Raw genomic sequence first — 14526 nt, 5'->3', positions numbered from 1 at the left:
AGGTATAATTCTTGTTTGTTAGTTTCAGCTGGTTAAAAGCAATTTTGGTTAAACACAGCATTCCATTTTGATATCTACTAGGAAAGTGGTACTGTTGAGAGGACATTTTTCCTTTTACATGGAAAATGTTTCCTTTTTCATGTTCTTCTCCAATAAAAAGATAGGCATATTATTACCTTTTCAGGTCCAAACCATTATTTTAGCTTGGGGTTCCCAAGAAACAGATTCTGAGTTGAGATTTATGTGCATGGAGTTTATTGAGTGATCTCAGAAGTGATACTGGTAGGGAAGTAAAAGTACCAGGACTGGGTAGAGGGAGGTGTTGAACTGTGGTGCAGTCACAACAGAGGCCTTAGTCAACTCCAAGGGGAACTGGAAGAGCCCTTCAGAGTTGCCTGGCCTTGACCCACAACTGGGCGAGGACTGTCCTTGGCTGATGTCTTAGTTCATTTTCATTGCTATAAAGTAATATCTGAGGCTGGGTGTTTATAAAGAAAAGAGGAATGTGTGACTCACAGTTCTGCAGGCTGTACAAGAAGCATGATACCAGCATCTGGTGAAGTCTTCAGGAAACTTCTGCTCATGGTGCAGGGGGAGGGAGGAGCCCTGAGTGTGAAGATCACATGGCAAGAGAGAAAGAAGAGGGGTGCCAGTGTCACCCAACAATCAGATGTCACGGGAACTAATAGAGTGAGAATTCACTCATTACTGTGAATGCAGCACCAAGCCACTCATAGGGGATCTGCCTCCATCACCCAAACACCTCCTAACGGTTCCCACTTCCAACACTAGGGATCAAATTTCAGCAGGAGATTCTAGAGGGGACAGATATCTAAGCTGTATCAACTCAAGTGACTTTTAGGCTCAGGGCAATTCCTGAAGATGGGAGGGTGACTCATTTGAAGACCTTCAGCTTCCAAGACTCCTCTCAACTGAGGGAATGAGGTGAGTGGCTCAGGCCTGAAGCAGAGTTACCTGGGTGGAAAGCCACAGTATTCAATACTGTCCATTCCTGGTCCTACTCAGAATCCCTTGTTTTGTATCACACATTTTTAGAGCAGCTCTTCCAGGGTTCTGATTGGTCGAATTTCCTGGGAAATATAGAAGAGGAAGGATATGGGATGAACTATAGCCTCCATGGTTGCAGCTGTCTTACATCTGCTGCTGATGTTCATCATCTCTCTCCTCAACCACTTACCCTGGATTCACTTCACTCTTAACTAATGCTTCTGGTCTAGCTGACCTACCTGGTAGGGGGACCAAAGACCCTTATCTCTCAGCAGTCTGATTCCCTGGTCTTGGCTGTTGCAGTTGTCTATTTACTATTAAAATTGTTCAGAGCCTTACAAAGGCTGCCCCAGTGGATTGCCTAGTTACCATATGTATTCTTCCAGCTTCCATTGTCAGATAACAGCTAGATCTGTGCCTAACGATCAGGATCAATTACTCCTGTCAGGATGCTGGCTCCTTTCTGTGCCTGCTAGTCTCTTAACACAAAAATTCCAAAGTAACTGGGTGCAGTGGTAGCTTAAAGTTTTAAGAGCTCCCTGTTATGTCCCATGATGAAGAAATTCTCCATCTGGGATTTAGACCCTCAAAGCCCAGAGCTGTGGGGACCAGAAGCACAAACTCCCCAAGTGGGCCACAGTAGGCCTAACCACTGCTACTTTCACTCACTGGTTTCTGTACTTACGTATTTTGTCATGGAGAAACAGCACCATGAAATGATCATAGATTTAGTGAGTAAACATATTGAGTCTGGTGGATGGTGCTCACAGGATATTTTCTCAAAGCTGAAGCCAGTGTTAAATTTTCAAAAGATTATTCCATCTCTCTGTCAGGCCTGTGTCTTCTGGATGGTGTAGGCCATGATAGGTCCAGTGAATCTCATGGTCACATGCACGCTTCTGCACCTCTATGCCATAAAATAATTTCCTTCATCTGGCACAATGTTGCACAGGATCCTATGCTGGTGGGTCAGACATTTCGTAAGTGCTTGCGTAGTGGCACTGACTGAGGCCCTGAAGAAGGGAGAGGTAAGCCCATATCCTGAATATGCATTGATTCCAGTCAAGATGAGCTGGTGCCCCTTCTAAAGTGGAGGGGGTTCGGTGTGATTAGTTTGCCTCAGAGTAGCTGGTTGTTCTCTCTGAGGGATGGTGCCATATTGGATGCTCAGGTTTGGTGTCTTTTGCTGGCAGGTTAGAAATTCAGCAGTGGCGGGAGCTGGCTGAGTTTTGATGACTGGCTGTGCATGCTATTGGGCCCACATATAGCATCCATCACTCCACCATGGGTACTGTACTTACAAGCCCATTGCACCATCCATCAATGGGATGGCTTATGACACAGTATGGTACCTGCGTTATGTCTAAGATTTTAGTTCTTACAAGGGGAATGCTCTCTGGTAGGAACTGATGTGCAATATCAGGATTTTTCACTCTTTGTACTTACTTTCATATGTTCTTCCATATACCTCTTCCCCAGACCTCCTGTTTCCCTCCAGGGCCCTGGCCAACCAGCCATGCCATTTATCACTGCCTGTAAGTCATTATATATTCTTATGTCAAGCCATCTATCTTTTCGCATAAATGGGATGACTAGTTGCTTCACCTGAAGTTATGCGCATGAGGAGGATTTCTTATTATTCCTGTCTCTAGGGCCCACTCCTGAGTAGACTTCAGTGCAGCAGTAGTTTGCTTTTGGCCTGGATGTATATAGCAAGTTGATTCATGCATGAATGAATCTCAGTATTTTCCTCCTCTTTGAGCTGGTCATTCAGTACTCCCATTTTTCCATAGCTGAGTTGAATGAGAGACCTGGTACTGTAATAATAGTGGATAATGTGGGTGATCTGAGCCACCTACTCATGCATCCCTGGTACTGCTTGTTCCAGATCTCAGATGGTCCCACTTACTGTAACAATGGCTTAAGCTGGGCTCATTCAACCTTGTGACATAGTGATCCGACAGAATTCAGCTCATGACAGCTGATGATTCATGGACAGGTATTTCTCCACCAGAGCACGATAACCTGCCAGAAAATATTTTTGAAAGGTATATAGTTCCCTCTTGCAGATAGCACAACCTTGTTTCAGAATCCTAGAGTCTATGTTGATTTTCCTATTGGTGCTTGTTATAAACACCACAGGACATCTTTTCTCCTTCCCTAAACTTCTAATCACATGGAGTGACAGGGATTCTTTCATTGCAGGCTGGACCTGCTGCAGCACTGTTTCCTGCTCTGGGCCCCATTCTAAGCTGGCGGCATTTAATGCCATCTAGTAAATGGATCACATTCCTAAGTGTGGAATATGCTGCCTCCAGAACCCAGAAAGGCCAAATAAAGTGCTGTGCTTCATTCTTAGTGGTTTAAATTAGGAAATGCAATAATTTTTTCTTTAGATTGGAGGGGATATTCTAGCATACCTTGGACCACTGACCCCTAGAAGTTTCATTGACATGTGGGACCCCTGACTCCTCACCGGGCTTATCTCCCACCTTCCTTCTCACCAGGACCTCTGATGTACCTCTCACTTCTTGCTCGTCTGCTTTCATGTGATGCCACTGATATGGTGGACTGGATGATCTTCTGCAGAATGTTCACACAGTTCAGATTCCTTTGCATTATATCTGGATAACATTTGAAAGAGTTGAAAGCCTTGGTACATGCCTGTAAAAATGTACTGTTAACCCCGAAAGCAAATGCAAATAGTTTTGAATTCTCCTTTCAGAGAGGGATGGAAAAAATTCATTTGCCCAATCAGTGGCCACATGTCATGTACTTAAGGCTGAAATATTCCAAATTTGGCACAGTGGCTGCAAATAGAATACCCTGGGTTGAATTTGTGATATTCAGGCACCATTCTCCAGTCTCTGTCTGGTTTTATAGCATCTCAGCTGGTGAGTTAAATGGGGATATGTTGGAGTACACCACCTCTGCCTCCTGCCTCCTTTAGTCTTTAAGGGTGGCCCTTAGATAATTTTGGAAACATAAACACAGTACTATTGTCAGAGCTTTCAAAATTAATAGAAATGTAATACTTATTCCTTCTTAAGAATGTGACGTTGATTTTGATATAGTTATGACTAGAAGGATGGTTTGAAGGTTTCACTTGGGCTTCCTCTTACATAACAGACTAAGAAATCAGTCTTAGGGTTGTGCCAGTTTCCACATCTGTTCACTTCACTTACACAACTGAGGACAAGGGAAATTAATACTGATGGGTTTGTGGGACCAGTAGACTCTCTGAAAACCAGCCCTGGTCTAGGACTCCTGCCTTTTTTTTTTCTGAGACGGAGTTTCGCTCTTGTTGCCCAGGCTGGAGTGCAATGGTGTGATCTCAGCTCACGGCAACCTCCGCCTTCCAGGTTCAAGTGATTCTTCTGCCTCAGCTGCCCGAGCAGCTGGGATTATGGGCCAGCGCCACCGAACCCGGCTAATTTTGTATTTTTAGTAGAGACAGGGTTTCTCCATGTTGGTCAGTCTGGTCTTAAACTCCCAGCCTCAGGTGATCTGCCCACCTCGGCCTCCCAAAGTGCTGGGATTACAGGCGTTAGCCACTGCGCCTGGCTGGACTTCTGCCTTTTGCTTGTTTGTTTAACTGGGCCTCATGTTTGTTTGTCTGTTTGTTTATTTGAGATAGAGTCTTGTTCTGTCGCCCAGGCTGGAGTGCAGTGGCATGATCTCGGCTCACTACAGCCTCTGCTCCCTGGGTTCAAGCAATTCTCCTGCCTCCACCTCCTGAGTAGCTGGGACTACAGGCATGCACCACCACAACCGGCTAATTTTTTTGTATGTTTAGTAGAGACGAGGTTTCACCATGTTGACCAGGATGGTCTTGATCTCCTGACCTCGTGATCTGCCTGCCTCAGCCTCTCAAAATGCTGGGATTACAGATGTGAGCCACCATGCCCAGCCTGTATCTTTATTTTCATAGGGGACCATTAGATACCTGGACTGCTTCATACCCAGGGTATACGTGTCAACTTGTACACTTGTCCATTAGTCTTTAGAATATTTGGACATTTCTCTCTCTCCTCAGTGTACAACTACCCAAGTTAATGGATGTAGGTCCTTTTAATTAAAGACCAGAAAAGTGTTGCTGTAGACTGTTGATGTGTTGTTGTAAGATTCTTCTCCTGGGGACTTACCCTCTCCTTCAATCAATGGATTCTGTGTTTGAAAACCGGCTTAGGTCAAGAAACAGAGCAAAAGATTGTGACTTTTTATTGCAACGTCATCCCTCATCTCTCTTGATCACCCATTCTTGATGTCTTCTGATTCTATTAATTGAGGACTATCTCTTTCATCTGATAATCCATATTTCTTGTAGGGATGTCATGCTATGTTAACCATTTCCATGGCTCTCTAGGTCAAGTCCCCTTGGCTGCAACTTCAATCTTGCAATAAGTGCCTTCACTTTGTTTTGGTGGTTTAGTGCTGCCATAGAGTCCATATTATTTTAGAATTCTATAATTCCAATTACTGTCAGAGTGCCCAATCTGTAAGGTGTTTCCTAGCATTGGGGCTAACCTACGAGGGAGAGCCACCTCTGAACTTTCCAACAATGTTGGTGCTCTTCTCACCAGCACATTTCTTATTGCTTTGGTAAACGGAGTGTCCTTTGGGCCTCTGGCAGATCATAGTCAACTGATGGGCTTTTCAGCTGTACCTAATATAGCAGCTTTAGCCTGCCTCATTCTGAGATTTGGTTTGCTTCTTCCTCTGTCACTGCAATTCAGACATTTCTACTTCACTTAACATGGGTCAATTTTTTTTGTTCAAGTTTTCAAAAGCCACCCTAGTGTTATCATCATCTTCTAGGGTTCTTGATAATGTGTTAAATCCTCTATTAGAGGTGAGTGCTCCCACAATGCAAAATTATCTAATTCTAAGTCCTGCCCTTTTTCATTCTTCACCCTCAGGATCCAGTTCCCCCACACTTTCCCATTCCTGCTAGTACATATTGATTAGGTCCTGCAGTTAGTTCTTTTGAGATGTAGTTTTTTTTCACTCTTAGCAGCCTCTTCACCTTCCCTGATCAGGCACATTGCTCTGCAAAGATTATTAGATCATTTGAGATACTACTGGGAAGAGCAGATGTAGTAAAACCCCAAAGTGAAGTCAAAACTATTTCTAGAGAGCAGACGCTTTTCTCCGTCTAAGGCATATATTACATGCTAATGTCACCTTGACATAAATTCATGAAGCAAGGAGGGGTACAATCTGAGTAATTCTGGGAAATTTTAAAGTCTCCTTCTCAGTTGTCTGGGAGCTAGTGTAGTGAAAGAGTCTATGTTTACACAAAAAGGAAGTGTAGATAATTCTACTGGCAGAAGAGCGTTTTCCGCAATCAACAAGCTAAGCGTAAACAGTAAAGACAATTATTTCCTGTAATGTCACACCATCGGCAAGATTATACGTTAGGTGGCTTAACTGATTTATCATTGGTAACTCTGTTGACGTCAATCCTATCTTTCAAAAATATTTAAATTATTTTAACTAGTCTTTTTTTTTTTTCAAAAAAAAAAAAAACCCTGCTTGGTGAATATTATTAGCATTAAAATGATAATTTTTATTGGTAAGGTTATGAGTTAATCAGAGGTGGAAATTAATTTTCATGGATCGGCATTATCATAATGATAGCTAGTTGCCTCACTAAGATAATACTTTCATAAACCTTCCTGGTGTTCTAGGACAAAGATATAAACCCAACAGGTAAAGGTTCATATATAATTTTGGCCTTATTGAATATAGCACTATCTGAACAAAATATTTTTGTCCTAGAATCAGGATAGTCATAGCAATATGAAATATAAATATCATAGCTAAAGACAGTTAATGTAAATTACAATGTAAATCAGTTGCGGTTGTTATAGGTGTCTGTCTCAATTCCACGGTCTTGGGTTAAGTTGTCTGCTTCCACGAAGGCATCTGCTTCCGAAATGAAGATGTCGTGGAAGTTATGCCTTAGTTGTTTCATACAGCATGGCACATTTGTGGTAAGAGTTGTTAAGTTGTACTGAGAATCTTGTGCCTTAAATTTTTGATGTTTTTCCCCAGAAGACTGAATGATCTATAGCTTGTAGCAGGAGCCTTCAGATAAATGAATGGAAAAAGCAAAACCTTTCTCAGGATGATGGGGTTGATTGGCTTTGATTAATAATATATTGTGATTACCAACAATAATAGAATGGAGGAATTTAGAATACAGGGGGGTAATAAAATGTCAATCTATGGGCATAAATCCTTGATTCCCCTGGAACAGGAAGATATTATAGACAGTGAGGGCACTGAAAACTTTCAGTCTTTTATTAATGCCGTAAGAGATATTGTAATTAAATCCAAGAGACAAGCATTTAGATTTTTCAGAGATGATTCTAATAAAGTAACTATCTAGATTCACCTAATTCGCAGCACTGTCAGAAATTATAAAGACATTGTTTATTGTAATCCAATATAGATGAATATATATGTTTACGTTTTGAAGATCTTAAATATTTATAACAATTTTAAGACTAGTAAAATTTGTATAGAAAATTTAGGAAATTTAGATAACTTAGGTTTTCTTTTTTCTGAGACAGAGTCTTGCTCTGTCACCCAGGCTGGAGTGCAGTGGCCAGATCTCAGCTCGCTGCAAACTCCACCTCCTGGGTTTATGCCGTTCTCCTGCCTCAGCCTCCCGAGTAGCTGGGACTACAGGTGCCCGCCACCTCGCCTGGCTAGTTTTTTGTATTTTTTAGTAGAGACAGGGTTTCATCATGTTAGCCAGGATGGTCTCGATCTCCTGACCTCGTGATCTGCCCGTCTCGGCCTCCCAAAGTGCTGAGATTACAGGCTTGAGCCACCGTGCCCGGCCAACTTAGGTTTTCTATGAGTAAATAAACCCTAGTTTTGCAAAATCTAGAATATTATGCTACCATTTTTACACTGTGAGAAAACTATGGAAAAGGCATATTATCAAACCAGCCTAATTTTCAAGGATTCACATTAGTCACATTACCAGGCACGGGTACACGTATCAGTGGAAAACTGGGCTGAATAATTTGTTCAAGGAAAAAGCCAATAATTTGTGTATGTATTAGGTAGTTGGCTTATGGTGGGTTTTGCTAGTTAAAAACTGAAGGCTACACTCTGGATAACAATCTGGACAAGACAGATGTAGTCCATAAGTCAGTAGATAGTTGTTTAAAACAAATGCCATTTTTTAATCAGCAAAAAAAGTTTTCAGTTAGGTTGGTGTGGGTCTGTACCTGGGTCATGTGAAGGTCTCAGTTGCTTATCTGCTTCCACTGGTGGAACGCCCAAACATCACAGTTGTTTGTCAATTTTGGAGGGTTGGAAGTGGTTACATTGAAACACCACAACCAGTCTGAGGTCTTCTAGCAAAGTGAAAATGGAAAAATGTTCTTGACACTAGTGTGTACCAAATCACTATGTTATTGCTATCCCATAGGATACCTTTATATGTGGTCCAATAGTTTCATTTTAAAATTTTCATTTTATTTTGCTAGAAATTTAACTTTGCCATTAGTTAAACTTAAGATAAACATTTTAGAGATGAAATATAAAATATGTAAAAGTACTTTTTTCAAAAATCATAGGAAGTATTTGTGCAAAAATGTTTGGAGTTCTGTGTTTTAAGATAAATATTAATGAAAGCAAATTGAGTCAGTCTTATTTTATAATTCCGTGGGTTTGTCCCTTGTAATACTTTATGAGCCTTGGACATGCTAGTGGATATGGAGAGGTTTATTTTGTTGTTTAAAGTTTTGGAGGCAGGAAGAATATCAACTCTTGTGTTGGATCAAATCAAATCAAATAGGGAATCAGCCTATGGTCAGAATATTCTCTCACCCTAAACAAAGTTAAATACAGAAATAATGAAATAAATTCAGCTTATTTTAAGTCAAGCCCTTTTTTACTGGTTTCAGCCAAAGCTGTAAAACTGAGTGCCATTTGGTACCTGCCTTAGATGGCAGAAGAAGTCAGAAGGCAACAAAGCTTTAGCGCTCAATAAACCTGGTTTAAACTTTATTCCAAAGGTTAAGTTTGATTGAAAAATCCCAAAGAACAAAAAAAGACCTAATTCCTCAATGTTCTTGGTATTTTCAATTCTGAAGTCAGTTGGATCCAAAGCATCTGACCTCCCATCCCTATTTTCCTCTTTGACAGTGCTGAACTAAACAGCTCTTAAAAATCATAGAGTCAGTTGAAATTCAGTCAGGGCATCTGTCAGTACCATAATAGCAGATTTGCTCATTTAAAAATGAGCAATTTGGAATCTGGTTCATTTTGGCATGCTGAGAGCCTGGCCAAAGTCTTCCCATAGCAGGTGGTTTAGTGGGAACTTGGTTCGTGAAGGCTCTGATGTGCTTCTATTTATACCTCTGTGTTAGATGATAAGCCTGAAGCTATGGTTGCTGTGAGTCTGCCAGACAAGAATCTAAAACAAAGCACAGAGTTGATTACCACTGGGCTCATTGCCAAGGGTCCTGCCACAATACTGCATAAGTGTAGTGCCCAGTGCCCCAATTGTGATTGGCCTTATTGTTTGTTTCTGGTGTCGGTCTAGCTGTCAGTACCACAGTGGATTGTATCTGTTCTCTCCCAGAAACCAGACGGCTAATGTTTAGTGGTGAGGTGGGGCTAGATACACTCACCCTGTATCATTGAGTAGAGCATCACTTAGTCACATATTAGACACCAGAAAGCTTTCTCAGCGAGATGGTGGAAGAGGTTCCTGTTCATAGATCTTAGCAATAAAAGCACTCCTTAATTTTATATAAACACACATTAAATACAAACATAAGTAAAGTGTTATAAAGATTTTTAAATGCATGGCCTTATTTGATGCTTATAACCACTTAGTGTTATAGGAGAGGTTTCTATTATCATTCTCATTTTCACATGAAAGAGGAAGTTAGAAGAGTTAAGTGATTTGCCTAAGATCACTCAGCCAACAAGAAGATCCAAGAATGATTCTGAGCTTTGCCATCTCTCCTCAGCTTTTGTTTGATGCACAGCCATCTGATATCTAAGTGGAGAGAATGGTGGCCTGGTGATTGCATTTAAGACTTATAATGATAAATTTAAAACCGTAACATTTAGCAGACCTCTAGTTGTGGCTACTACTGCTGTTGTGCCACAAATTCTAGTGTATTGATTTTTATCCATGCAGCATTTTAATATTGTGGACTTAAAAATGAACATTAGAATCCTACCGTCTTTGCAGTGTCTGTAGGGGTTAGTTTTTTTGCCTGGAAGGATGCTGTGAGGAAATATATTTTCAGGTGGTTTGGGTAAGGCTTATAATGTCTGGATAGCATGAAGTTGGTAATTAGATCATGATGGAATAGCAGCAATTTTTTTTTGTTCAATTAATCAGAAAATATCAGGCATGCCTATGATGTTCAAAGAACTATGCCAAGTTGCTAAGAACTATACAAGGACTGACTGCCTTCAAAGAACTTACAGTTCCATTGGAGAGATAATACATGTGTATACAAAATAACCAGCCACATAGGGAAGCTATTTATAATGGCAAGGGTAGCTACGAGGCAAGGCAAGTCTGTAGGAGGAGAGATCACAGTGAGTTGAGGTGATTTTGGGAGACTTGTAGATTTTTTAGTGGAAGCCAAATTTAGATACTGTATATGAAATGGGGGTAGGTTTCTAGATGGTATGTTGGGAATGAAGAAACAGCCATATATAAAGAAATAGCACTATAAAAGAATAAAACATATTGTGGATATGAGTAGACCTGTCTCACTCTGGACAGGAATTTATAATACAAAGGAGTGGAAGATAGATGTCAGAAAATTGATGGGAAGATTATGGGTGGCCCTGAATACCTGCATGAAGAGCTTATTCTGCTATCTGTAAGGAAAGAAGTGTCATTCAAGTATTTTGAATGGGAGGCAGAAACTTAGAAAGCATCATTTTACCTGGTGGCAGTGTCCAGGATAGAGTGTGGAATAAAGGGAACAACAGACTATCAGTGGAGGGACAAGTTAGAAAATGGAGCAAAAATCTGGATGGGAGGTGACCATCAGCAGAAGAAGAAATAGCAAGAGTCGTTATCTTGGAGGAGAGGAGCATATCAAGGGTCCTCAAGACCACCCCCGGTTCAGTGATTCACTAGGAGGACTCACAGGACTCAGTCTGTAGTGCTAACATCTATGGTTTATTACAACACAAGAATACAAAATAAAATCAACAAAGGGAAGGGCTCATGGCACAAAGTCTGGAGGAGGCCAGCCACAAGCTTCCAAGAGTTCTCTCCCAGGGGAATCACACGGAATGTGCCTAATTCCTCCAGCAATGTACTGTGAAACACATGTGGAAGGAATATTGGACTCAGTGTCCAGGGTTTTTATTGAGGCCTTTTTACATAAGCACCCTCTGCATTGCACATAATAAAATTCCAGACTTCCAGAAGGACAGCAGAGATTCAGCATAAACTACATTGTTTGCACAAAACGTTTCTTTTCTTTTTTTAAAAAAATTTTAATCTAGAGACAAAGTCTTACTGTGTTGCCTAGGCCAGTCACAAACTCCTGGGCTCAAGCGATCTACCTACTTCAGCATCCCAAAGTGCTGGAATTACAGGTGTGAGCCACCATGCCCCACCTGTGCAAACAGTTTAGGCCCAATGAGACACTCTTAACTGTGCTGACAATTGGAGAAATCTTCCTGAAATCCAAGTTCCCAGATGCCAACCAAGGGCCAACCTTGCAAGCAGTTTTTCTTTACTTTTTAAAAATTTTTTATTTTATTATTATTTTTTTTGAGATGGAGTCTTGCTCTGTCACCCAGGCTGAAGAGCAGTAGCACGATTTCGGCTCACTGCCACTTCCAACTCTTGGGTTCAAGCAATTCTGCTGACTCAGCCCTCTAAATAGCTAGGATTACAGGCGCCTGCCACCAAGCCCAGCTAACTTTTCTATTTTTAGTAGTGATGAGTTGGCGAGGCTGGTCTTGAACTCCTGACCTCGGGTGATCCACCTGCCTCAGCCTTCCAAACTGCTGGAATTACAAGCATGAGCCACCGCATCCAGCTGCAAGCAGCCTTTCTAAGAAGTCTGATTTGCTGTGTTAACTCTTTTCTGCACAGGGTTTTTTGAGAAGGAGGTATTGATGGATACAATTTTCAAAACCCAGGAGAGTCTGATCTTAAGGTCATGTCTCTGGAAGTGGTAGTTGAGGTTGGAGCAAAAGTAGTGAAACCAGTCCTGGTCGTCTGTCCACATACAGAAGACTGGAGAGGTAGAAGAGAACTGGGACGGTGTATTAGGAAATCAAGAGAGGATAGAGGTTCAAAAGGAGGAAATGCTTGGTAGTATATAAAGTACTGCAGATGGGCAGGGATTATGGGCACTGAAAAATGCCATTGGGACATCATTTAATAATGTTGTAATGGATTTTCAACTTAAAAATTATCTGTACACATTAAGTCAGACTTGTTTAGCCAGTGCCTTGAATAGCTTTCCTGCCTATCACATCTTTCTGTTTTCTTTGGATCACCTTACAAAAGCTCTGTTTTAACATTTTTTATTGTGGCTTTGAATTTTTTGTTTGGGTTTAGATTTCACAGGCAGAGGGAAATGGATGAGCTTTGGGAAGGCTAAAAAAATTCTTTGTGTAATACTACTTATTTATCTCCGGCCATTATTTAGGGACAGCAGCAGCCGAAAATCACCTCTTCTTGATGGAAAAGTAATTCAGTTTGTTCCTTTAAGAGGATTGGGTTTACCATTTCATTGATTTCATCATTGCTTCCTGGTAAAGAATAAAAATTAAAAGCTCCTTGTTTTGAGTAGAGACATCTCAAGGGGCTTATGAAAGTGTCTGAATTTACTACTACACCCTTGGACTTCTCCAAGACCCTGAGTTCCAGTTATTGTCTCTGAAATTTCATTTTTTTTTTCTGGGTTCTCAGACGCTAAAGGTGTATAGAGCCTCTAACATGAATGATTTTTGTTATACAAGACCATGTGAACCAATAGTGGCTTTTCCTTTGGTTGTAATAAAAATATATCAGAACTATATTTATTTTTTCAAAAACCTCGTTTTGTGTGTTTGACTTTGAGTAGTAGTGGGCTAGGAAATACCAGCACCTCCTCTCTCTCTCACTCGAAATGCTTCGGGAATAGAAAATCATTGCAGGCAGAAAGTGGAGAGTGTGGTGCTCAATGTGGCATTTGCAGTTCTACTTCCCTCCAGTGGTGGGTGACAGTTCTGGCCTTATTCACGTCATTGCACTTCAGGAGGGCAAATGTGTGCTGTAACTGAGTTGGTTTTAAATTCTCTGTCTCTTGTCCTAATATCCCAGGGCTTCCAGCAAAAGTTCTCCTTCCACAGTAAAGAGATTGTGGCTATCAGCTGTTCCTGGTGCAAGCAGGCGGTAAGTTTGGGATGAAATAAAGCAATGTGGGCTCATGTTTTGTCGGAATACACTTATGTCATTATTTGAGTTCCTCCTTGGAAGTAGAAGGCATTCCTAATTTAATGTATTGCTTTTCTCATATAGGATCCTTGGAGGAAGAAAGACAGATTGAAACTATAGAACAATAGCATAGATGAACTGGGATACACTAGAGAGATAAATTAACTTCTGTATTTTATATACATTGAAGCTTGGGGTCAAAGACTAGAAAATCCTTCCCTAATTCTAACACTGGGACTAGAATTGAGGACTTCTTACTCCACATTTTCCCCCCAGTGCCTCTATATTGTTGAGAACTCCTCCTATATAGGAAGGTGCAACATTAGAAGCAAAGCAACGTACGACATACGAGGTCCCTCCAACACGGGTGGACACGAATCCTGGCTCTTCTGGTTTTAATGTTTAAAGTGCATGACTTTCTATTTTGGGGCTAAGTGTGAGGATAAGAAGAGTGGTTCTTGTATGCTTTTTTAGGTTTGGATGTTGTCTGTATGCTCACTGAAATGTAGCTCTTTCTTACATTTTAACATATATATTCATTAGGATCTGATGGTAACGTCCCTATTTACTTTTCTTCAATCTACCTTTTCCCCCACTTTATTTAGAGCCTAATTCCTCTGTCTGTACCAGATGCTACATTTTCTTATTTGTTTGTAACCGTGTACCTGTGCACCTGTTCTTTCTTTTACCAGATAACATATAGTCTAACCCAGGTGTTGGCAGACTGCAGCTCATAGGCCAAGTCTGGCTGCCATCTATTTTTGTAAATAAAATTTCATTGGAATGCAGCCATGCCCAGTTATTTATATATTGTCTGTGGCTGCTTTTTCATTTATGTGTTGTCTATAGATACTTTTGTGCCACAATGGCAAAGCTGAGTAATTGCAACAGAGGTGGATGGTCCCGTAAACCTAAAATATTTACTCCCTGTGCCTTTATAGAAAAAGTTTGCTGATGCCTGCTGTAATTTCTCAATCTCCCTATTCTTTTGAATGAGTTGGAATATATAACCCCTTCCTTGCACGGGGGACCTGCAAAGGAAAGGCTGTGGTGTCTTGGTGAGGTTAAAGGATTGC

The 14526-nt window shown here is 41.0% G+C and overlaps 1 protein-coding gene across 1 annotated transcript in view; it reads left to right on the top strand.

Annotated features, from left to right (window-relative positions):
* Positions 1-14526, top strand: part of DGKI (diacylglycerol kinase iota) — a 453887-nt gene that overhangs the window by 209234 nt on the left and 230127 nt on the right. Inside the window, exon 7 of the mRNA XM_015134986.3 lies at positions 13337-13408. Coding sequence (XP_014990472.3) covers positions 13337-13408 — 72 coding nt within the window. The remainder of the gene's footprint in view (positions 1-13336; positions 13409-14526) is intronic.

Source organism: Macaca mulatta, chromosome 3, assembly GCF_049350105.2.
Source record: "Macaca mulatta isolate MMU2019108-1 chromosome 3, T2T-MMU8v2.0, whole genome shotgun sequence".
Taxonomy (NCBI): Eukaryota; Metazoa; Chordata; class Mammalia; order Primates; family Cercopithecidae; genus Macaca; species Macaca mulatta.
This window is presented reverse-complemented; position numbering and strand designations above follow the sequence as displayed.